The sequence below is a fragment of the Zingiber officinale genome, chromosome 3B (assembly GCF_018446385.1).
Source record: "Zingiber officinale cultivar Zhangliang chromosome 3B, Zo_v1.1, whole genome shotgun sequence".
In the NCBI taxonomy this organism is placed as follows: Eukaryota; Viridiplantae; Streptophyta; class Magnoliopsida; order Zingiberales; family Zingiberaceae; genus Zingiber; species Zingiber officinale.
This window is the reverse complement of record NC_055991.1, coordinates 7,267,496-7,293,800: the sequence shown is the minus strand read 5'-3', so window position 1 is coordinate 7,293,800 and position 26,305 is coordinate 7,267,496. Positions and strand designations below refer to the sequence as shown.

The window sequence follows — 26,305 nt, the reverse complement described above, 5'->3', positions numbered from 1 at the left end:
GCGCAAGTGGATGAAATCTACTAGTTGGTCGTCAAGCTTGTCCATCACCTTCTGGAAGAATTGCTTAGTTAAACATGCAATTGTGTTAGCTAAAAACATGGTTGTAGCTGAACTTAGTCTTGTAGAAAGAGCAGCTTTGACATGTAAAGAGAAGAGTCAAATAATGGAGAAGACTCGAGCAACAATTGATGCCGCTATGATAGAAGGGATCCCAAGCAATATCGATCTTTTCGAGGTATTAGTTTCCGTCCAAAATCGATCAATAACTTGTGTTGGAGCTCATGTATTGTGATGCTGAGTTTTCTCATGCTCTATCATGTTATGCCTTTGGATCCAGGAGCTTGTTCTTCCCTTGGTGGCCATTGGTAAAAATTTCAACAAACTTAGGCATTGGAATACTCTATTGTGACACATCTAAAGTTACATGACAATTTATATAATGGTCCTCCATTCATGGTCACCTTGTTTACTAGTTTAGCAACAGAATAGTGGAGACAAAAGGGATTCATAACTTTACTTTGAAGTGTAAGTGTTTCTCTACAACCAGAATCAAATACATTCAAATACATTCATTCAATTAAATAAAAAAGTTTACTGTCAAATACATTCATCCAGCTAAATAAAAAAGTCTACCGTCAAATACATTCATCCAACTAAATAAAGTCTATTAATTAATCACTTATATGAACAGAGTCCAATTTTTTTGAATCTCTTCACACATCTTGGCGATCTTAGCTGTATTACGACGATATTCATCAGCTAAATCTAGTTGACTTTTTATCAACTTCGCTAGTTCCTCTGTTTGCTTCATTTTTTCACCACAATTTGAAGATGCAGTTGAAGTTGAACTCGAAGTTAAGCTTGAACATTTTTGGACAGTAGGGGCAATGAAAGCATGTTGTTTCTCCTTGTATGAAATAAAAGCTCGAAATGCTTCCTCTTTACTGAGATATGATCTATGCAATGCACCGCTATATTTGTTAACTTGAGTATGAGTTTCTTCCCAACTATCATAAACACCGGGGTTTCGTCCAACAAATACCACATATGTTTTTCCATACATTACAATAAATAAACATTAAAACATAAATTCTAATATTAAAATATAGATTGTGAAATTCAAATAGGAAGCTAAAATCAAATCAAAGGGTTTACCATTTGAGTATTGAAATCCAGCTACAACACCAACCTGTTTTATTTGATATAAAAGTTACAAAATTTTGAATCAAACAACATGCAAACTGATGTGTATTATAAAAGATAAAAAAAGCAAGAAACAAATATAAAAAGGACACACAATATGCAAACTTATCATAAAAGGTCAAACAACATACAAACTTATCATTCTCTCCGCATAACATGTATTATAAAAGGTAAAAAGAAAAAAAAGAAACAAATATAATTTGCATCTAATTATATTTATTCAATCTCTATGATATCATAATCCAAAAATGAAAAAGACTATTACATGAGTTCATCTCTTTCAGGTATCATAGTTCTTAGTGCCATAAACATAAGTATTTTTACCCTAAATTGAATTCATTTATCGAACAGATCTTAATTGTAAAAGTGATCTGAGTATCAAGATTGTACCCATTTGGATAGGCATGAAACATCTTTGTCACAAATAGATAATAGAAACTTGAAACAGGAAGAAGTTTTCTCAATTAAACATAAAAATTTAAAGAGGTAAGTGTGCGGAGAGTTAAACAGGAAGGTGATAGCCGATTCTGCTAAGGTTCGAGGAGAGGGAGGCGCCGGCGCCGCTTCTGCTAGGGTTCGCGGAGAGGGAGAGCTTGCAGCTGGAGACGGCTCGACGACCAGGAAGGAGGTGGCTCGCGAAGAGGAAGGTGGCGGAGAGGAAGGAGATGGCTCACAGAGAGGAGACGACTTGCGACAGGTTTCGAAGAGGAAGAGCTTGCGGCTAGAGACGGTTGAGCGGCGCCGCACTCTGTTAGGGTTCGCGGAGAGGAGACGTCTCGCGGAGAGGAGAGGAGACGTCTCGCGAGGGGGTTCTCTTCGGCGGCTAGGGTTCGCGTGTTGAGGTGTTTTGAGACGAGGAGAGGAGGGCGGCTCTGCTTCGCGACGAGCTTCGGCGAGAGAGGAGGGGATTTGGAGAGGGTGGAGAGGCGCGACACGAGGAGAGGGAGGAAGGAGAAAAATCGCGGCGCCTCTTGTGCTAGGGTTAGCGTAGAGGAAGGAAGGAGAAACGCTCGGCCGCGATTAGGGATGGCAATGGGGCGGGGCGGGGGCGGGTTTGCCATTCCCATCCCCGCCCCGTTCTTATTTTTTCGGGTTCGGGGATTCCCCAAACCCGAACCCACGGGTTCGGGGATTCCCCATCCCCGCCCCATGTCATTAGTCGAAACTTGTGTGTTAGAGGTCCAAAGTAATTTTGTCCTAGTTAACAATATATACTCCATCTGACCTTCACTGTGGCCTCCTTCAAGAGGGATATTGTATAACTATAGTTCTTTTTCATGAACACACAAGTTTGAAGAAAGTATGTTGACAAGAATTGGCAAAATTACATCATTGTATCTCCCATCATCACAAGTATTCGGGGCGGGTTCGGGGATGGGGATAGTATTCTCATACCCGCCCCAAACCCGCCCCATCCCCGAAAAATCGGGGATCCCCATCCCTTATTTCGGGTTTTCCCCGCGGGGCCCCAAACCCGTGGGGAAAATTGCCATCCCTAGCCGCGATTTTTTGTTTTGTTTGAAGGCTTTGACATGCCTTATTCTCGCGATGACGTGGAACTTGCCATGTCAGCAAACCGCACGAAACCGCAGCAACCGCACCGCAGGCTAAAATTTCTATATATATATATATATATATAAAAGTTTGAATATTAAATATTTAAAATTATAACTAAAATAAAATTTACTCCAGATTTATTTTTATTATTAATTTTATTTTTATAGTCAAATTATATTTGATCAATAATTTTTAATTTTTTATATTTAACCAATAATTTTTAATTTTTTATAGATTAAAGTTAAATTCAATTATTTTTATTTTTTTTACTCGTGATAAATTTAATTGATAATTTTAATTTTTTTACTGTTAAAGTTAGATTTGGTTGTTAATTTATTTTTATTAAAATTTAATTCATAATTTTAAAATTTTTACTAATAAAATTTAATTTACTAATAAAAATTAAGTTTGATTAATAAATTAAAAATATTTATTGGTTATATTATCTTATAAAAATACTTTTGGAAGTCAAAACATATTTAATATTGCACTATCATTTTCTCTAAATTTTATTGACCTTTATTTCTTCTCCTTCATTATCATTTTTTATACTATTATTATTGTGTCCTGAGGTACACTCTTTTATTTTTAATAATTCGTTATTGATATTTAATATCTAAATATTTTTAGCTAAATAAATTTGATTAATAATTTATCGAAATTAAAATTGATAAAAAAATAGTTAGGTTTACGAAGCTCTTGTCAATGTGAGATCCAGAGGAAGGGTATCTTGTACATACATCTACTATTTAAACCTATTACTTTTAGGTCACATAATAATAATTTTATTGAGTTAGGACCTTAGTTTATCGACTATTCTTGAGGCCCTAGGCGAGAAAAAAAGTAAGTCTTAATTTTTTTTAAAAAAAAAATAAATATTAAAAATCTTATTAGTTGTAGCAAAAGGTGAAATTCGCCACCCTATCGATCCACATAGCTGGTCTCATGACCATCTATGAGAAGGTAAATCGAGAAACTACAGTTGACCACTGCGGGGATGACATTTTTCTTATTTTTTTGAAATTCAACCCCTTGCTCACCCACAATAGTTAAACTCAATCATGCCCGACAATATTTAATTTTATTAGTAAAATTTAAAAAGACAATTTCATAGATTGTTAATGATTATTTTTATAATTGGAAACGGCCAATTAAGTTATGTTGCAATAACTTTATCTTATACCAATATCACTTATGTTAACTAATTTGGCAACCAGTAATAAATTATTATAATACTATTAATATATATTTTTATTTTATTTATTATTTAAAAAAATTTAAATCAATTTTAACTTCGATAAAGCTGCGGATAATATTTTCTAAGACCTATAAAAAGAACCCTGCACCTAGGAAATATTCTATTAATTTCCTAATTTATTTATGAGCGTCCAACGAATGTATGAGGCTTCTTTACCTTTAAAAAAGAAGATTTTCTAATGTTTTTCATTTGCTAACAACTATTTAAGTTGTAATCAAATAATTTTCTATCTCTTTTATTTTATTAATTGTTCAACTCTATTTTAATTTAATTATATTACTAATATGAGTAAAAAAATAAAAAAGATATTTTTATTTGACAGATAATTTACCTTATTCTTATTAGTCAGCTCCATCACAGAGTATTAGATAAAACAAAAGTTTAGATCAAAACCACTAACTCATTAAACATTTAAATAAGTAAAATCTAAAATTATATAAAAAAAAGTCCTTTATCCCACCGGCTAAAATTTAATGTATACGTGCCTTAATTTAATAAAATATATATTTAAATATTTTAAATCATTCCAACAGGGGTGGTGGCGCAGTTGGCTAGCGCGTAGGTCTCATAGCTTGATGAGTCATCCTGAGGTCGAGAGTTCGAGCCTCTCTCACCCCATCATACATTCTCTGGCGATGAGGATTATTGCGCTTCAGTGATGTTCAGGGTTCATCACAACCATCTGATTAAGATGACAAAAGTGCTTCTGAGCCAAGGGTTTTTTTTGCCCAGATGATCTGGTCTCGTTTTTTTATTGAGATATGTTGTATCACTCGGCCGCACATTACTTCTTGATTTAGACAATTATAACTTAATTTACTAAAATGTTTTTTTTAAAAACAAAATCTTTGTTAATCTTGTCCTACAAATAAGTGGCCGTCCTCGGTGGGTCCAGGACTCTACTTCTGCAGTTCGACTGCACTTCTGCCATTTTGTCTTGTCAAACAGCGTCACTCTTGGCTGCGAGATCGAGATGAAGGCCGTGGTTCTTAAGGTGCAGGAGGTGGACGATCCATCGGTCGGTGACAACGAGGTCCTCATCCAGGTGGAAGCCTCCGCCCTCAACCGCTCCGATACGGTCCAGAGGGAGGGCTTTTACCCGCTGCCCAAAGGCGCACGCCCTTACCCAGGCCTCGAATGCTCTGGTAAGATCATCGCAGTAGGCAAGTCCGTTACGCGCTGGAAGGTTGTTGATCAGGTATGTTGACCCTCCCTGGTGGATTGCTGGATCTGTTGGTCTTCATTTATTTGATTGAATTTTCTTGCAAGAATTCGTTTAATAAGCTAGGTCAGTAGTCAATTTTCAGTTTCTGGCTAAGTTTGGGTTTCTGGCGTAACAAGCCCTTTGTTATTTGTCTCCTTTAGATCTACCTTGATTTTGAATCATAATTTGGGTGCTTTCGGTGTCTATCGTCGTTACATTGTCTTATTCTCAGTTTTAGGATCAAAATTTTGATAATGAATTGTGAATAACATATGACCTAGTTTGCTCCATCCTGCAGGTATGTGCCCTCCTAAGTGGAGGAGGATATGCGGAGAAGGTAGCAGTACCTGCTGGGCAGCTACTTCCCATCCCAGAAGGAGTGTCCGTGAGAGATGCAGCTAGTTTTCCTGAAGTTGCATGCACTGTTTGGTCAACTGTATTCATGATGAGCCGATTGTCATCAGGGGAGACCTTATTAGTAAATTTCTCTCAATTCTATGTTGTATTGTTTTATATATGTAGCTTTTGGTGTGTCCTTGAAGGTTCAATACGAAATATGAAATCTTAGTTGTTTGTTGTTTCTTTAAGCTGATTGGTAGAAATGCATTTGATTGACGGATAGTTAGATCATTATTTAGGAAATAGGTAATATGTTGCTATGTAGGATTCTTGATATTCGGTGTAGTTTAGATGTTATCTCTTATGGTGCTATCCTCAGTTGCTGATTAGATTAGTGAGATATATGTTGAGAAGAGAAGAATACTGACTTCTACTAACAAGAATGTCTTGAGAATTAAACAATTGAAAATTTAAGGGCACTAATGCACTAGGTATTGTCTTTAACTTTGGCCAAATCAGCTAATACTAGTTTGTACTAGGTGGATTTTCTCTAATGCATCCTTCTGGGACCAGACTTAAGTATGCTCCTTTTTGGCATCCAATCAAATTTCTTGTTTCTCCTACTTAAATTTGGGGTCTTAAGGTTCAACTCAGGTTTAATTCTATTTGCCCCAAAATAAAATCACCTTGTTTTGACCCAAAATCAAATTCAGCTGAGATTTTTTTTTCCCAAATGTAATGAGTTAGATAATATAAAAAAAAAATTTAGTTTGTAAAAGATTAGTAGATTTGCATGGCCTTTGTTTGGAACTACATTCAAAGACTTAATGCTAGTTGATACCTACGAACTATGAAAACCTACTAAATTTGTGTTCCTGTCGGGTTGTTATTCATTTTTATCCTCATATTGCAGAAGAATTAATTGAATATTTCAAATATTTGAAATTTCAAAATCAAATCACTTTGTTTGCTTGTGTAGCAACTGCATGGAGAAATTTTTAAAAAATAAGTGACATTATAGTTGTCAAACATGCATAGAGGCAGGTGATCAGTTTATTTTGTTATCTTTAAAGCACACTTGTAAGCGAAAACCAAATCCAAAATATCAAAGGAATCATTGTCTCGATGAACTTGCTTTATAAGTTGTATACAAACTTATCCATCAACATTTGATTATAAGACCACATGAACTATCTGTTAGAAGGTGGAATTGTTATACCTTTATTTTTTTAGCAATGAGAACAAATTTTATCCATAGGCTTTCCCTCTAATATTGTAATCATTTCAATCTCTTTTGACCATGACAGAATTTTTGTTAGCTTCATTTGACTACTAGAAGTTGAGTGCTCTTCTTTGTGATAAAGTTCCTCATAATCCTGGAAAAGAACTGTAAACTCTCATGAACTAGGATAAACAGATAAGGTTACACTGATAGTTATCTTTGTATTTCACTATCACTCATCATATGCAATTGACTTCCAGATTCATGGTGGATCTAGTGGAATTGGTACCTTTGCTATTCAGATTGCTAAACACCTTGGAATTAGAGTATTTGTCACGGCAGGTACGATAGTGTACAGAGAAAATTTACCTTGTATGAAGGAAATCATATTGTAGCATGAACGTATATGGCAACCATGAAGAAACATCGTGGCATGTATGTATTGACCACCTTTGACAATACTTGGAACAATTTTTTTATAGTATTTCACCTAATTATTAATCAGTTTTGATAAGTAAGAAAATAAAATAAAGATGAAGCATAATGGGTTATCTCGTAGAAATATCAAGGAATAAGCTTTGATCCTATTCATGGGGTTGCTGGATTTAGTCTAGAGGTTTGTCTATTTACTAAATTTTAAGAAAATATTCCATGTCCTTCATATGGATTCTAGGTACTGAAGAAAAATTGGCTGCTTGCAAAGATCTTGGCGCTGATGTTTGCATCAATTACAAATCAGAAGATTTTGTTGCAAGGGTGATGGAAGAAACTGGAGGAAAGGGTATGCCATTGATACTACACAAAGCTGCGTTGCAATGCAGCTATCTAAAAACCAGTAAAAAATCTGTTATGCAGGTGTAGACGTTATATTGGATAATGTTTGTGGTTCGTACTTGCAGAAAAATCTTGCGAGCTTGGCCATTGATGGCAGACTTTTTATCATTGGTTTCATGGGAGGAGCACTGACACAAGTAAATCTGTCTTGCCTATTGGCAAAGCGCCTTACCATTCAATGTATCCTCTCTGCCATTTCGTGTTCATTCTCTTATTCTACTTGATTCTTAGAAAGTTTTGAAACTCGTGCACATATAACTTGTCTGTGTGGACTCAAATGAGTATTTTACACTACACCACTACACGAATGTAGATCTAAGTGTCTAACACAACTACTTTGAACAACTGTACACGTGATCAATTGAGTCGCTGAGTGTCCACTCAGAATGTCCGGATCCAAGATAGTGGGAACAGACAAATAGTCCAAGTACTAGAGGAATTTGCCCCTAGTTACCCTTGTCAGTAAATTTTCTCAAAAGCTTATAGAAAGTATATCTACAGCTAATGGCGGACTTGCTCAGGAATAATTTGTTAAATTTTGCTCAACCTTCGAATGTCATTCATAGATCCCCAATCCTGCTAGGAGTTAACATGTTGGTAGCAGATCAGATGCAAGTCTTCACTGTTCATATTTGTAATAGGTCCATGCTTGACTTGTGATATTTTCTGGCGGAGGCGATCCAAGTAGCAACCTCAACTATTTTGTAATATATATATATATATATATATATATATATATATATATATATATATATATATATATATATTTGTCTTCTATGTTCTTAAAATCATTCGTTTCTAATTCAAACATATGGTTGCTTTACTAACTTATGGGAGAGGCTATGTTCTTAGTTGTCTGACGTGGATTGTTCTTGCTGATTTTTTTTTGTTTGAACAGCTGCTGTTCTGCGAAATAGGAGCAGTGAAAATAAAGCCCAGATAGTCGCGGAGGTGGAGAAGCACGTCTGGCCAGCCATTGCCGCGGGCGGTGAAACCTATTGTATGCGAGACCTTTCCACTGTCTGAAGCTGCTGATGCTCACAGGATGATGGAGAGCAGTGCTCAGATTGGCTAGATACTTCTCATTCCATGATCATAACTCCCTTAACTCAATAAAATTATTATGATGTGACCTAAATGTAATAAGTTTGAGTAGACGAGAGTTTCGTGAAGTATACTATCTTTTTATCAATTTTAAATTTTGATAAATCATCAATCAAATTTATTTAGCTAAAAATATTTAGCTATTAAACATAAATGAGGAATTATTAAAAATAAAAGAGTGTACTTCATGGAAGAGTAAGGACACGATAGTAATAGTATAAACATTGATAATGAAGTTATCGTAATAGTATAAACATTGATAATGAAGTTGAAGAAAGAAAGGATAATAAAATTTAAAGAAAATGATAGTATAATATTAAATATGTTTTGTCTTTCAAAAATATTTTTATAAGATAATATCAATTAAGTATAACTTGTTGGATATTGGAGTCTTAATGGACCAATATCGGTTTTATGGAAAATCGTAATGCCATCAATATATAGAAGTCATAATTGACTTCAAAATTGAAATTTACGTTTCACGTAGTTAGATTTAGACTATTAATTTGCTCAAAACTGATTAAAGGTGAATGAGAAATTAATTATTTAAAGTCGGCCCAAATAAACATTAATTACTCATTAATGATATATAAGGAAATGCATGGGAGAATAGTCCCACATCGAAAAATTTTGATGTGCATTCTTTGTTTATTAATGATGCAGTGTTAATGGAGTTAACTCATAAAAAGACCAGGTGCTCTCTTCTTAGGGGCGAGCAGGTGCTCGCACCTGTGAGCCCGCCACGTGCGCAATGAGCGCTTTGTAGGCGCTGCACTTTGCACTTAGTTGATCAAAGAGGGATTCTGCAAACTAATATGGCTACTTCCAACGACGTTCCGACCGTCATTCCGCCAACATCAATTCCGCATGGAGAAAAGGCGGAGAAATTCACCGGAGCCGACTTCAAAAGATGGCAGCAGAAGATGTTGTTTTATCTAACGACGCTAAACCTTGTACAGTTTTTGTAGGAAAACCCGCCAGCCGCTTCGGAAGGTAGTAAGGCTGCCTGCGATGCATAGTCACACGGAGATTTCCTATGCCGCAACTATATTCTCAACGCCTTGGACAACACGCTGTATAACGTGTATTGTTCATTAGAGACGGCGAAATCTTTGTGGGAATCACTTGAGAAGAAATATAAAGACCGAAAATGCCGGATTGAAGAAATTCATCGTCGGCCGGTTTCTGGATTTCAAGATGATGGACTCTAAAAGCGTTTCAGCTCAAGTCCAAGATATGCAATTAATACTGCATGATCTGGACACCGAAGGCATGAAGCTGAACGAGTCATTCGCAGTAGCTTCAGTAATTGAGAAGCTCCCTCCGTCATGGAAGGACTTCAAGAATTACCTCAAGCACAAGCAAAAGGAGATGAGACTAGAAGACCTGATCCTGAGGCTACGAATAGAGGAACCAAGCGGACTATTGACGAAATGTCCAACCTGGTCGAGCCAAACGTCAAAAAGCCAAAGCAATTCAAGAAGAAGGTTCAAGTAAAGAAGTTCAAGGGCTCTTGCTACAACTGTGGAAAGTCAGGACACATGTCCAAGGACTGCAGACGCCCGAAGAAGCCGACCAAGGGGCCAAAAGATGCTGCAAACCACGTCACAACCTCTCTTGAGGACTTGAATCTCACTGCGGTCGTGTTTGAATCTAATACAATGGAGGATAACCCGAAGCAGTGGTGGATCGATACCGGAGCAACTCGTCATATCTGTTCAGATAAAACGATGTTCTCCAAGTATACTCCGATAAATGGAAGGAAGCTCTATATGGGCAATTCCACGACATCTCCGATCGTTGGACTCGGAAAAGTTGTTCTGAAGATGACGTCTGGAAAGGAGCTAACTCTGATTGATGTGCTCCATGTTCCCGACATCAGAAAGAACCTAGTTTCTGGATCGGCACTTGTTAAGGCCGGGTTTAGACTAGTGTTCCAGTCCAACAACTTTGTCCTTACGAAGAATGGTGTCTTCGTAGGAAAGGGGTACTTAGAACAAAGTCTATTCAAAATGGTTGTAATGACTGTACTCCGAAAATTTGATGGTAATAAAATAATTGCTTCCAGCTATACGGTTGAGTGTTTTAATTTGTGGCATGATCGACTCAGACATGTGCATAATAATACTCTGAAACGTCTCGTCAAACTAAATTTATTACCGAACGTCAATCTTGACGAAACACACAAATGTGAAGTGTGTGTGAAAGCTAAAATGACGAAACTACCTTTCCATTCGGTGGAAAGGTCAACGACTCCTCTAGAATTAATACATAGTGATATATGTGATTTGAAATTTGTGCAAATTAGAGGAAGTAAAAAGTATTTCATTACTTTTATCGATGACTGCACGAGGTTCTGTTATGTCTGTCTTTTAAGAAGTAAAGACGAAGCCTTAGAGGCGTTCAGAACCTATAAAACAGAAGTTGAAAATCAACTTGACAAACGAATTAAAATAATTCGTAGCGATAGAGGTGGAGAATATGGTGCACCGTTTGATGAATTTTGTTCAGATTCTGGCATTATCCATCAAACAACGGGGCCTTACTCACCTCAATCAAATGGTGTTGCTGAACGTAAAAATCGGACACTAAAAGAGATGATGAATGCCTTGTTGATAAATTCAGGCTTACCTCAAAACTTGTGGGGGGAAGCAATATTATCGGCAAATCACATTCTCAACAAGATCCCTTATAAGAAAAGTGATAAAACTCCATACGAACTATGGAAAGGCCGCGAGCCATCATACAAATACCTGAAAGTGTGGGGGTGCTTGGCAAAGGTCGAAGTACGTAAACCAAAGCAAGTAAAGATCGGACCTAAAATGTTCGATGCGGTATTTGTCGGGTATGCCCATAATAGTAGTGCATATCGTTTCCTAGTTCACAAATCAAACATTCCTGATATTTATGTGGGAACAACCATAGAATCTCGGAATGTGATATTCTTTGAAAACGAATTCCCAAATAAGAAGGGAAACGTTGAAAATGATAACAACGGAAGTTCAAACAAAAATGACGTTACCGAACTTAGCTGTTATAAAAGGACTATTGACGATCAAAGCGAAGGGTCACGTCGTAGCAAACGGGCTAGAGCTGAGAAATCGTTCGGGCCAGATTTCATGACTTTCATGTCGAAAATGGACCCAAGAACATTAAGTGAAGCTCTCTCTAGTCCCGATGCTCCAATGTGGAAAGAAGCTGTCAATAGTGAAATCGAATCCATCATGAATAATCATACTTGGGAATTAGTAGACCTTCCTTCTGGTAATAAACCATTAGGTTGTAAGTGGATACTAAAACGCAAGTATAAAGCTGATGGATCAATTGACAAGTATAAGGCCAGACTTGTAGCCAAGGGGTACAAGCAAGAGGAAGGCCTTGATTATTTCGATACCTACTCACCGGTGACAAGGATTACGTCCATACGAGTGCTAATATCCATTGCAGCACTGTATGACCTTGAAATACGTTAAATGGATGTTAAGACTGCGTTCTTAAATGGTGAGTTGGAAGAAGAAATTTATATGGAGCAACCCGAGGGGTTTGTGGCTCCAGGAAATGAGAAAAAGGTGTGTCGACTTGTTAAGTCGTTATACGGACTTAAGCAAGCGCCTAAACAATTGCATGAAAAATTTGACAAAGTAATGATGTCAAACGAATTCAGAATAAATGAATGTGACAAATGCATTTATGTCAAAGACACACCTAAAGGTTATGTAATCATCTGTCTATACGTAGACGACATGCTGATAATGGGCAGTAATCATGATATAATCATGACTACAAAGAAAATGTTGACCAAAAAATTTTGATATGAAAGATATGGATCAAGCAGATGTTATATTGGGAATTAAAATTCTCAGGACATCAGAAGGGATAGTTCTAACACAATCCCATTATGTAAAGTCAGTATTGAAAAGATTCAATGCGTACGATCTCTCTACAGTAAAAACACCTATGGATCTAAGTCAACACTTAGCAAAAAACCATGGTGAGACCTTATCGCAGTTGGAATATTCTCGGATAATAGGCAGTTTGATGTATCTCACAAACTGCACACGTCCGGATATTGCATGTGCGATCAACAAGCTGAGTCGTTTTACGAGTAATCCAAATGACACCCATTGGAAAGCATTGATGCGAGTTCTTAGATATTTGAAATATACTATGAACTATGGATTACATTATGAAAAATATCCCGCTGTGCTGGAGGGATACTGTGATGCTAATTGGATATCAGATACAAAAGACTCCAAATCCACTAGTGGATATGTTTTCACTGTTAGGTCCAAAAGTAGCTAGAGGGGGGGGGGGGGGGGGGGAAAAGCTCGTCGCGTGCCCGGTGTTCGGCGTTGCTTGTTTCTTCGAAGATGTGCAGCGGAAAATACAGAAACAAATCACACAACGCTAACACGGTTGATTTACTTGGTATCCACCTCACAAGAGGTGACTAGTCCAAGGATCCACACAACGCACGCACCCTCCACTAATGAAACTCTCCTTTATGGTAACTACCAAGGGCGGAGAAGCCCTACAAGACTCAATACAAGAAGAAGAAAGGGTAGTAAAGAAATACAAGCTTACAAGCTTACAATGAGTGCACACACCCTAACCCTAGTTTCTTCTTCTTGCTTTTATCCGCCTCTTGACTTGGAAGAGCCTCCAAGAACCTTCAAGAACTGGCGATCTCGAGCTTGAGAAGAGCTGTGGAGGAGCTGGTGAAGATCTGAAATGAATCTGTGAAGAGATGCCGAAGACAACGCTCACCTGCGACTCAAATACGACGCAACGGTCGGATCCCAATCGATTCGATTATTCCCAATCGATCGGGGAGGCTTTGGATCGATCCACGGATCGATCCAGAGCGCCTCTGTGCTCTGGAAAAATGCCTGGATCGATCCACGGATCGATCCAGCGCTTATCGCGCGAAGCAGCAGCGTCCCAATCGATCCACTGATCGATTGGGACCTCTGGATCGATCCACTGATCGATCCAGAGGCTTTCTGTTCGCTGGGAAAGGTCTGGATCGATCCACTGATCGATCCAGCACTTGGTTTTTGCCCAAAACCAAGTCCCAAACCTCCCAAACCAACATCCGGTCAACCTTAACCTGTTGGTACGTCATGCCTAGCATCTAGTCACTCCCTTGACCTGCTAGAACTCCCTCACCAAGTGTCCGGTCAATCCCTTTGACCCACTTGGGCTTTTCTTTCATGCCAAGTATCCGGTCACTCTCTTGACCTACTTGGACTTTCACCTAGCTTCACTCACTAGGGTTTTCAATCTGCCTAGCTTCACTCACTAGGTCTTTCACCTGACTTCACTCACCAGGATTTTCCTTCTGCCTGGCTTCACTCACCAGGACTTCCATACTGCCTAGGTTCACTCACTAGGACTTTCACCTGGCTTCACTCACCAGGATTTCTATCTGCCTAGCTTCACTCACTAGGACTTTCACCTGGCTTCACTCACCAGGGTTTTCAATCTGCCTAGCTTCACTCACTAGGACTTTCACCTGGCTTCACTCACCAGGGTTTCCTTCCAGTCAAGTATACCTACTTGACTCTTCTTCAATCACACTGATCAGTCCCTGATCAGAATCTCCCCATATAAACAACTGCACCTGCATTGTCCATGTGTCTACATGTATTGTCAAACATCGAAACTATGACCAAGACTCAAGCTTGGTCAAACCAGTCAACCTTGACCTAAGGGATATTGCACCAACATTCACGATCGGTGGGGGAGTAGTATCTTGGAAATCCACTAAGCAGACGTGCATTGCTCGGTCAACTATGGAATCCGAGTTTATAGCACCAGACAAAGCAGCTGAGGAAGCTGAATGGCTGCGAAATTTCTTGGAAGATATTCCGAGCTGGACGAAACCTATGCTTGCCGTACTGATCCACTGTGATAGTCAATCAACGATTGGAAGGGCACATAGTAATATGTACAATGGGAAGTCACGACATATACGTCGTAGACATAATACCATTAGGCAGTTGATCTCGAATGGAGTGATTGCAATCGACTATGTTAAGTCCAAAGATAATTTGGCAGATCCTCTTACGAAAGGGTTGAGTCGAGATCAAGTATACTGCTCATCAAGAGGAATGAGATTAAAAATCTACAACTAAAAACGACTGTAGCGGTAACCCAACCTTGTTGACTGGAGATCCCAAGATCTTGGTTCAAAGGGACAACAAAGTTACAGAAGTTGTGTTACAGCACATGAGATATTTTATCTCTATCCCAATCCTAGGATGAATTTGTGCTGTCCTACCTCATGTAGTGAGGTTAAGTTTATGCTTTTAGTGACTTCTATACCTTATAAGGTAGAGTATGGTAGGATACTCCTGATAGAAGTGTCACCTATATGAGTATGAAGATAGGTCACTTCAATGAAACACTCATGAATCCAAGATGGCGTCCATGGCCGAAACGGAATCAACCATGAGAACCTAAAGTAGGTGAAATAGGTCTCTGTGTGGGTGTTATTGTCTTAGTATACACCAACAACTGAGCAGTTCAAAATATCACGTTCACTGTGCAGCCTAGTATACTCGATAGCATTCCACTACGGAAGGTTCAAAACCACAAGCTACCTCTCCCGATGCAGTGACTTATCGATTGGACTCTTGTAAAGTGTCAGCATGCATACACGCATTGCATTAATTTTCATTCATGTGGGGGATTGTTGGATATTGGAGCCTTAATGGACCAATATCAGTTTTATGGAAAATCGGAATGCCATCAATAGATAGAAGTCATAATTGACTTCAAAATTGAAATCTACGTTTTGCGTAGATAGATTTAGACTCTTAATTTGCTCAAAACCGATTAAAGGTGAATGAGAAATTAATTGTTTGAAGTCGGCCCAAATAAACATTAATTACTCATTAATGATATATAAGGAAATGCATGGGAGAATAGTCCCACATCGAAAATTTTCGATGTGCATTCTTTGCTTATTAATGATGCTGTGTTAATGGAGTTAACTCAGAAAAAGACCAGGTGCTCTCTTCTCAGGGGCGAGCAGGTGCTCCCACCTGTGAGCTCGCCACCCGCCACGTGCGCAATGGGCGCTTTGTAGGCGCACTTTGCACTTACGCATCGTTGCGAGGAGCATTGAGGAGCTTAAATTTATGCTCCAGATGACATCGGGTGACGTATCAGACTCGTATCTGACATGGCAATGCCTATGTGGCATCCACGTGGGCAAGAAGAGATGACTGGACTGTTGATTGGGGCAAACGGATGGCTACCGTTGATCAAAGAGGTGTGATGGATCGCCGGTGATGCGATCTGGAGCGTTGGATCGCGAAGAGTCACGATCTGACCACTTGGGATGAGACTTGATCTGAAACGTTAGATCGAATGGATCAGTAAATTCAGATCCGATGGCTGATGACAATAGGCGAGATCTGAGGGTCACAACTCTTCAGATCTGATGGATGAGATTAAAGTGGGATATGTGAAGGGTTATAACTCTTGACGATCCAGATCGATCCAGCCCAAAGAACACATCCACTCACCCAAAAGGCATTCAACCTCTTCATTTGGTATAAATAGAACCCTCCAGATGCTGAAAAATTCATTCGAATCATCAAATTCATCTATTCTACTCTCTCTTGAGCATTCATCTCATCTTGTGCATAAAGAGTCCAAAATAGCCTACGAGAAAGTTCGCTGGTCTCGGAATTCGGAGTGCTACGATTCTGAGACGTTCGTCGTTGTATCTTGGGAACGAATTGCTGCTATCCGTTAGCACCGTAGCGGAGCAATATCATTTACAGAGATAGTGTCGAACACTAACCTCGACGATCCATATATTAACCATTCCCAACATAACCAACAAATATTTTTAAACTATTAACCAAACTTAATTTTGATTAGTAAGTTAAATTTTATTAGTAAAAAATTTAAAATTATGAATTAAATTTTAATAAAAAATAAATTAACAATCAAATCTAACTTTAATATTAAAAAATTAAAATTATCAATTAAATCTATTATGAGTAAAAAAATAAAAATAATCAAATTTAATTTTAATCTATAAAAAAAATAAAAATGATTGGTTAAATCTAACAAATTAAAAATTATTGATCAAATAATTTGACTATAAAAAATAAAATTAATAATAAAAATAAATTTGGAGCAAATTTTATTTTAGTAATAATTTTAAATATTTAATATTTAAAATCATAAAATTTTAAATTATATATATATATATAGTCATAGTCTTAATAGCCTATGCCTTGAAGATACCTTGTTCATACCTGCTCCTGCTCTGCTCATCGCTGTTTCATTCCAACATAAACCAAGCATGCACGAATGTTAGTGAGAATCATATATACAACATTTCATCTGATTGATGATGCACGACGACATGACCATTTTAATAATAATTTTTTAGATTACGTACTTCGTCATTGTTGGCAGAAGAGATGCGAAGGAGACAGAGTTGGAGGTGAATTGATCGAGTTTGTGGCGGTTTATGTGGTAAAAGGTGAAATCGTTAGCTCTCAGCGCCCCTGTCGCACCCAACCCTTGGCCATCACGAGAGAGGTAAATTATGACAACCGAGAGGGTAAGTAATGGTGGGATAAGTTGCATAGGATCTGGAGATTTAATTGAGCAAAATCTGAACGCTTACATTATTTAAAAATAAATAAATACATAAATTTGTGAAAATATAAAGGTCGGGCCTTTTTCAACTTTGGTAAATCTTATTCTTTTTAATTTGCTTATTGAATAAATTTAAAATACAAGTTGTGTATATTTAAAAACCAACGTGTGTATATATATATATATATATATATATATTTATTTATTTATTTAAAAATCGATGTCTAAAATATTCACGGTGGTAAAAGATGACTACGTTCACCCCCAGCTATCCTGCCAACTAGTCTCAGGGTCAACACGAAAGAGGTAAATCACGTTTGGCTACTGATCCTGTCCAAAAGTCGAAGAGACGGAAAGCTAGGGATGTGACGCTCACGTTGATCTCCTGTGGACTTCACGCAAACATGCAACATAGATTACGTCAATGTCGAGCCAGGGAAGGGGTCCCCGATGTTGGCCCTCCGACGCTCAAGTCAGTCACTGGTGATGAAGAATGAAGCGGAGCAACAAGAATATTGTAGCACAAATAGTGAATATTACATACCTCCGTCATTGTTTGGACCCCCCCCCCTTTATATAGAGCTTCAGTAGCGCACGTGCATGCTTCCCAAGGCGAGCACGCTTTTCAAAGCTTTCCCTAAAAAGACCTGTAAGTAAAATGTCCCTGATACAGTACCTTAACGGGTCGAGTATATCTTTGAAGTGATAGTGGAAGCTTCCGTCGTACAATCTTCTGGCAGTCTATGCTCGGTGTCGGCGACACTAACTCCCAAAAGGATATTACTGGATATCAGGAGTGTACTGTTAGGTCGAGCGGGTTGGCCGCTCGACCGAAATTCTGCCGCCCTGGTGCCCCGTCTGGTCGGCCAGAACCTCGCTGCCCCTCAGTGTGTGTCTGCTCGACCGAATGTCTGATTTGTAATTAATGAGGATGATACCGGGCCGAGCGGAGAGGTCGCTCGGCCGAAGTTGAATTCTGCACATTGAGCTATGTTGTTTGGCCGAGCGGGGCAGCAACTCAGTTCGGCTTCTGCACATTGTCTCCTTTGAGCGTCGGTTGTTTGATTGCTCCCCGTGTCGAAGATGCCGACGGCTCAGAGACTTATCCCCGGTCGAGGCATGCTTCGTCCGATCGGCCGATGCCATCAACTTGACCGCCTTGACTTTGAACTCCACCGTGGCAGCAAGGTGGGGCCCTTCATCATCACCGTATCACAAGCCTCCCCCTCAAGTCTAGTCGAAGAAAGTTGTAAGTCCGACTGACTGAAAAATTATCTGAGAAGATTTCCTCCCGATCGACTTTAGACGCTATGTGGTTTCAGATCGAGATGCGATCGTTCCCTGCTGATCGGTCTATTGAAGCTTGTCATTCAACCGTAGGTATGCTCCCTCAATCTGATCGGTACAACGAAGGTTTGCACTTGTAAACTCTTTGCTTGGACTGTCTTGGGCGAGCGCGAGCGAGACTTACGTCACCTAAATTTCTAAAAAATCGTACAAATCTCTGCGCATTAAGGCTGAGCGCGCTCCCATATCATCAGTAAATGCTGACATGTGGCAATGTGCCACGTGTCCTGTCCACTGGTGCCACACACCTGATGTGACAAGGTACCGATGTGACATTTTGCGGTTTAAATTCAACGGTCAGATCTCGGCCTAGGTTTCTGCGACCTAGATCGGACGACTCCGGTCGGCCGACCCCGAGGCTTATAAGCCCATCGCGTCGCGTTCCTCCTCTAGGCTTTGCCATCTTCAAGCGCTTCCGACGACAGTCCTTCTCTGCTCCTGTGCACCCTTCGACCTCCGACGCCCTTCCGCCCTGGTTCTTCGTCGATTTTTCTTCCTTCGTTATTTTATCGGCGACCCATTTTCAGTAAGCTCCATACGTCGACCTTTTGCTTTCATGTCTTTCGACTTCGGTGTTTCCTCATCTTCATCTTTTTCGGCATCTGCATTCCAGCGACAATTCCGCCATTTTATTCCTTCTCTTGCTTTCTCGTTTTGCAATGGCAAGTTCATCACAACCTCCCGTTGGCATCCCGGGGCTCTGGTACACTTCTACCAAGTCTCGGTTCGATGCCGATGACGCTGAAAGTCTGAAAGTCGCTTTTGAGATTCCTCCCGTATACAAAGTCAACCTTCCTTCTCCTTCCGATCGACCGAATTCTCCTCTGCCCGACTGTGTTTGCTTCTTTCGGGACCATTTTACAGCTGATCTACGGTTTCCCATCCGCCTCTTCTTTTCTTCCCTGTGTAAATATTTCCGAGTCTCCCTCCATCAGTTAGTGTCGAACTCCTTTTGGCTATTGTGCGAGGTGGTTGTTCTTTTTCGCCTACACGACATTCCACTCACTCCTCGGCTCTTCCATTACTTTTATTATCCCAAGTCGTCTGAGTCGGGGACCTTTCTTTTCCAAGTCCGAGTGGTCTTGGTTTTCTTTGATAAAATGTCGACTTCCAACAAATATTAGAAAGAATATTACTTTTTCGTGTGCTTTTCCGAGCAGTCGGACTTCCCAACAAATTGGCAGCTCGACATGGCGACCAAGAAGTCGGGCATCGGGCCGGCTTCTTCATCACGGTCGTCCGGGCGGGCCACTTCTGCACATTCAACCCCGAACGGCCAATGCCATATTACGACGATTTTGCATCTGTCGACCGAGGAATGACGCGAATCCAGCGCCGAGTCCCGAGCTCTGGACACCAGATCATCATCCAAGAGTCGCTTGCCAAAATATGGGAAGATGTTCGGGCCCGTGAGGCGATGATGCCTCAAAGGGCACTCGCGAATAGCCATGCCCAGATGTCTACTGGGGTAAGTGTTACATTTACATTTGCATAGTTCACTTCGGATCAGCGCTTATATCCGCTTTGCTATTTGCAGTACTAGGTGGAGAGCCTGGCCATGTGCCAAAGGCTAGCCTTTTTGGAGGAGGCAGTGAAGCAAATGAAGGCGTCGAGCGGCCAATCCTCCGCCACTCAAGAACAAACAAACGCCGAGGTGGCCAAATTGTGGGCTGCTCTGGAGAAGAGCAACAAACTGCTCGAGGCCGAACGGCCCAAGAGTGTCGGGCAGGCCACGATGCTGGATCGACTTAATAAGCAGGTCGCCACCATCGAGAATAAGATCGAGTCGGCCAACGCAAGGAAGAATCGGGCCATTGAAGACCTCGAGTTAAAGAATAAGGAGGCACTGATCCTCGCCCAAAAATTCAAGGAAGCTGAAGACTTCTTGGTCGCCGAGCGGAATAGCTGGTCGACCGAAGAAATGGCCCTTCACGGCCAACTCGCCTCCAAGGATTCTACGATGGCCATCGCCAAAGATGAGCTGGAGGCCTCCCGAGCGGCCTTGAAGACCTACCAAGAAGTCAAGCCTAGCCATTTTGAGGCTATGAAAAAGAATTACCTCCACTCGGATGTTTTCAACGAGAAGCTCGTCGATTGGGCTCTGCACCTTTTTGACCTAACCATTGACAGGATGATCGACCAGCTCCGTGAGGGAGGCTATCTATCGGCCACTCTGACCAACAGCATTACCAACCGAGATAGCTCACTACAGCGTTGCAGCGAGGCTGAGAGTCCCTGTAAAATTCCAAGAATTTTTGAAGTCTTAATGAATGCTCGTCTATTCGGACGAGTTTTATCCCCTTGAATGTTTTTTCGACTACCCTTTTCTTTGAGTCTTGCATGAACTCGTTGTTGGAACCCCAAGGTGTTTTGATGTGATCAAACAAGCTAAGTTAGGTCCTGCGTTTGTTTAAGCTTTGTGTCTAAGTGTGCAGGAGCTTAGGAACACAGGAAGTTGAGCGGAAGACGCGGCTAGCGAGAAGGACGGCACAGGAGAGAGCCAACGGGCTCGGTGCGTCCGAGGGACGAGGTGACCGCGGAAGAGTACACCGGTGGATGAGAAGAACGTGCGCGGCGTTCGAGGGACAAGAAACCGGGAAGGAAGGCTGCTCGAGGAGAAGGTCGGAACATGGGTTCGGGTGAGCCCTATTCCGGATGGCCGAGATCACCCAAGCTAGTGGAGCCGGAACAGAAGACCCGGACCGAGACGAGCTGAACCGAAGCGGAGCGACCGGACGGAAAAAGTCAACCTGAGTTGACTTTTGGGGTCCGGGGCGCCCGGAACCATCCGGGGCGCCCGGAACCATCCGGGGCGCCCGGAACCCTCCGGGCGCCCGGACCGAAGTTTTTGACCAGATCGAGTCAAATTCGATCTGAACGTTGGGGGATAAAGTTTTATCCCCCCAGGGCGCCCGGAACTCCTTCGGGGCGCCCCGACCAGTGCTATAAATATAGCACTGGTTTGCACAGATCATTTAACTAACTTGTAATCAATTCCTTCTGTGCTTTCAATTCTGTTCTTTTCATTTGTGCTGTCAACGTTGTAAAGAAGCTACTCCGCCCATAGGAGAATCAGATAGTGCGCTTACATTCCTTGGATTAGCAATTCCCTGATTGCAAACCAAGTAAAACTCTGGTGTCTACTTTTCTTTACTTAGTCTCTTTTATTTATTTATTACAAGTGTTCATTATATAGTTGAAATCCGAGAAAGGTTTGAGTTTTATTTTGTAGGGCAATTCACCCCTCCCCTCTTGCCGGCCTCCAAAGAGACCTACAAGTGGTATTAGAGCAAGGCGCTTCAGGAGGACTAACTGTTAGGACCGAAATATAGCTAGAGGGGGGGGGGTGAATAGCTCGGCGCGATCTCGTGCTCGTCGTTGCTTGCTTCTTGTGATGATGTGCAGCGGAAAATATAAGAAACAACACACTACAACGCTAACATGTAGATTTACTTGGTATCCACCTCAAGAAGAGGTGACTAGTCCAAGGATCCACACACTCACGCACCCTCCACTATGAAAACACTCCTTCTTGGTAACTACCGAAGGCGGAGAAGCCTTACAACCTCACAATACAACAATGAGAAAGAAAGAAGCAAAATACAAATGAATCTTACAAGATTACAATGAAAACCCTAGCTTCTTCTTCTTCTTGTTGCAAATCGCCTCTTGACTTGGATGAGCCTCCAAGAACCTTCAAGAACTGGCGGTGAGGAAGAAAAGATCGCTGTGGAGAAGTTCTGTAATGGTCTGTGGAGAAAAGAGGAAGCCGTGTTGAAGAAAACGCTCGCCAACGTCTATATTTGCGTCAACGGTCGAATCCCAATCGATTGGATTGCTCCCAATCGATTGGGGAGGCTTTGGATCGATCGACCGATCAATCCAGAGCGCCCCTGTGCTCTTTGGAGTCGCCTTGAATCGATTGCCCGATCGATTCAAGGCTTCTCGAGCGATTTCCTGCGCTCCAATCGATCGCCCGATCGATTGGAGGCTTCAATCGATTAATTGATCGATTCAGAAGCTTACTGTTCGCTCAGAAACTCTCCCAATCGATCGACCGATCGATTGGGGAAGTTTCAATCGATTACCCAATCGATTCAGCCCATTTCTGCATGAATTCGCGTCAACCAATCGATCCACTGATCGATTCAACCCCCCAATCGATCAGCCAATCGATTGGGAAGAAGAAATCTGTGCAGATCTTGAAATTAGCTTCGTTTCGCATCCGAGATCACCTCATTCCGATATCCGAGTCAAAAGTTATGGTCTTCGGAAGTTTACTACGTCCGAACTTCCTAGTTCCATGCCAACTCCCTATTGGACTTACGACCGTTAAGACTTCGGTCAACTTTTGACTCATCTGGACTTTCTCTTTGTGCCAAGTGTCCGGTCCTCCATTACCCACTTGGACTTCCCAACACCAGATGTCCGATCAACCTTGATCCATATGGATTTCCTCGTGCCTGGTTTCACTCACCAGGACTTCCCTTCTGCCTAGCTTCACTCACTAGGTCTTTCACCTGGCTTCACTCACCAGGATTTCTTTCTGCCTGGCTTCACTCACCAGAACTTCCCTTCTGCCTAGCTTCACTCACTAGGTCTTTCACCCGGCTTCACTCACCAGGATTTTCCTTCTGCCTAGCTTCACTCACTAGGTCTTTCACCTGACTTCACTCACCAGGATTTCTTTCTGCCTGGCTTCACTCACCAGGACTTCCAGTCAAGTTCCGGTCAACCTTGACCTACTTGACTCTTCTTCAACCAACCTGATCAGACCCTGATCAGAGGGGAATTACACCAAACAATCTCCCCAAATGAACAACTACATTGTCAAACATCGAAACCCAAACCAAGACTCAAGCTTGGTCAACCAGGTCAGCCTTGACCTGAGGGATATTGCACCAACAATCTCCCCCTTTTTGATGTTTGACAATACCGTATTTAAGTTAGGCTAATCTCATAGCCTCAATCTCCTTTCATGCCAATATCTGAATGATGGTTCCCTCCATTCAGATATTGGAGGAGTTGCAAGGTTACAAACATAGTCCCATATTGGAAACACATGGGAAAGATCATGGGTTTATAAGAGAAAAGATATCTCCATTGACTTGAGGCCTTTTGGGAAAGCCCAAGAGCAAAGCCATGAGGGTCTAGGCCCACCCAAAGTGGACAATATCATGCTATTGTGGAGATATCTAAATTCTTTTCGATCCTACAATTGGTATCAGAGCCCGGACTGTCAGAAGGTTTAACCGCCAACTGTGCACAAGAGCTATGGTCTGATTGAACCATGTGAGTACAATATTGACCTCGAACAAAGAAAGTGGAGGCTCCTATGTTCGGATCAAGAGGATCAGACACCAGGCAGGAAGTCCTAGTTGCGGCTAGGCAAGGAAGTCCTAGTAGGTCGGGTAGACCGAGGGGCAGGAAGACCTGGTGGGTCGAGGATCGGACGTGGGAAGCCTATGGTCATTTGTTTGAGGGGAGGATTGTTGGAGTTGCAAGGTTGCAAACATAGTCCCATATTGGAAACACATGGGAAAGATCATGGGTTTATAAGAGAAAAGATATCTCCATTGGCTTGAGGCCTTTTGGGAAAGCCCAAGAGCAAAGCCATGAGGGTCTAGGCCCAAAGTGGACAATATCATGCTATTGTGGAGATATCTAAATTCTTTTCGATCCTACACTAACCGCCGATCGAAGCAACAAAGATGGTCGGACCAAGCATTGTTCCACCAAAATTCGAGGGGAACTTCGCAGACTGGAAGCGTCGTATAGAGGTATTCCTAAAAACATATTTTGAAATTCGGTTTATTATGAAATATGGTTTTGTAGCTCCAATAGATAAAGATGGAAAAGAAAAAGAAGAGAGCAATTGGACAAAGAAGGAGCAGAATGAGTCGGTAGCAAACAGCCGTGCGGAACATCACCTGCTGAGAGTGTTACCGCCTCAAGAGGTCAACCGAATCGGAAACTATTTATCTGCTAAAGAACTTTGGGAGAAGTTCTTGGAACTCCACGAAGGCACGTCCGAAGCGAAGCTCGCTAGAAGGGACATCCTCCGGAACAAACTGATGAACATCCGTCTGGAGAAAGGTGAGAAAGTAGCCGGTCTACATGCAAAGGTAAAAGAACTAGTTACTGGTCTCAAAAACCTTGGTGAAACGGTAATAAACCGGGACACTATACGCTACGCGCTCAACGCGTTTCCAAGAACTCCGGAGTGGACATCAATCGTCGATGCTTACTACATCTCAAAAGACCTGGAGGTAAGTACTTTAGAAGAGTTGTTTTCTACCCTTGAATTACACGAAACTAGATATGCAGAGATATCAAAGGACACAACCCAGACTATGGCGCTGAACGCAACCAACAAGGATGAACCCGAGTCAGACTCCGAAGACGATCAAGAAGCGTACATGGTAAGAAACTTTAAAAAGTTTTTTAGATCTAATAAATTTAAAATGCAGAATAAAAAGAATCAAAAAGGTAGAAGAAAGATATGGTGCTACCAGTGTCAGAAGGAGGGACACCTAAGGGAAGACTGCCCAGAACTCAAGAAGGTCAAAATGAGGGCACCTAAGAAACACAACCTAAAAGCAACTTGGGATGACATCTCTTCAACCGAATCAGAAGCTCAAGAATATGTCGGGATAGCACTGATGGCAAGCTACGAAGGACAAAGTACATCAGAACCCAGCATCAATGAAGGGGGAGCGACCTCAGATGGAAGTAACGAAGCAGGGGGAGATTCAGGCTTCAAGTCTGATATGGTAAGTGAGGTATGCCTCTTACCCCCTGATGAACTTTACTTTGGTATCAAAGCTATGACTAAATCCATGTACAAATTAGAAAATAAAAATACCAAATTAGAAAATGAAATTTTAGAAACAAAGAGAATTTTGGCAAAATCATGTCTTATAGAGGATTTTGAAAAACTGAAAATTGAAAATGAAAAACTAAAAGAAGAAATAGAAAGATTGAAAAAATCTAATGGTTCAAATATTTCTACTTTTAGGAATTATAGAGGTTTAAATTGGTATTATAGATTTCATCAAAGTCAAATTAGAAATATATCAAAAATCTATATACCTAGGAAATACTTGGTTAATCCTGTAGGTAGGAACCTCTACTGGGTTCCAAAAACCTGTTTAATTTAAAATTAAAGTCAGACTTAGCATTTTCAGCAAGGAAATTAAACAACTAATTTCTTTATGAGGCTTTGTCTAATGAAGTGGTTGTTGCTCCATTAACCAAGAAGGCCTAGTGCCTCGCCACGACCTGGAAGTCAAGTATCGAAATGAAAAGTTTAATTGACTAACTGAAAAAGCATTAATTACTTAATGCTTTAAAAAAGTTATTCAATTTGTGTTAGAAAATATTTTTTAAAAAAAAATTTAAATTTTTTTATCTTAGAAATTTTTATGAAAATTGACTTAGAAATCTTAGAATTTTTTTGATAATATTGTCTTATAATTTTTTTCTTAAAATTGATTTTTTTTATGAATATTAACTTAGAATTTTTTTTGTTAGAAAAGTTTTTTTTGGGAATGTTAAAATAAGTTTGAAACTTAAAATTTTATTAACAATTATAACTGTTTTTTTCTGA

At 40.5% G+C, this 26,305-nt stretch overlaps 1 protein-coding gene and 2 non-coding genes across 4 annotated transcripts; all 3 read left to right on the top strand.

Annotated features, from left to right (window-relative positions):
• The first annotated feature begins 4,550 nt into the window (after positions 1–4,550).
• TRNAM-CAU lies at positions 4,551–4,636 on the top strand. The gene is given in 2 exon segments: positions 4,551–4,588; positions 4,601–4,636. It is a non-coding gene; the product is annotated as a tRNA-Met (tRNA).
• A 12-nt stretch (positions 4,637–4,648) lies between these two features.
• On the top strand, positions 4,649–4,732 carry LOC121968974. The gene has a single exon (XR_006108475.1). It is a non-coding gene; the product is annotated as a small nucleolar RNA snoR114 (small nucleolar RNA).
• A 178-nt stretch (positions 4,733–4,910) lies between these two features.
• On the top strand, positions 4,911–8,838 carry LOC122055739 (quinone oxidoreductase PIG3-like). 2 transcript variants are annotated; one of them, XM_042617322.1, is made up of 6 exons: positions 4,911–5,216; positions 5,521–5,700; positions 7,044–7,125; positions 7,457–7,564; positions 7,639–7,754; positions 8,516–8,838. In XM_042617322.1, exons 1-6 carry the CDS (start codon positions 4,992–4,994, stop codon positions 8,558–8,560), a joined length of 756 nt encoding a protein of 251 aa, XP_042473256.1. In that variant the 5' UTR covers positions 4,911–4,991; the 3' UTR covers positions 8,561–8,838. The 2 variants fall into 2 exon arrangements, with proteins under 2 accessions (XP_042473256.1, XP_042473255.1); XM_042617321.1 differs by having other exon boundaries at positions 7,639–7,797.
• The last annotated feature ends 17,467 nt before the right edge of the window (positions 8,839–26,305 follow it).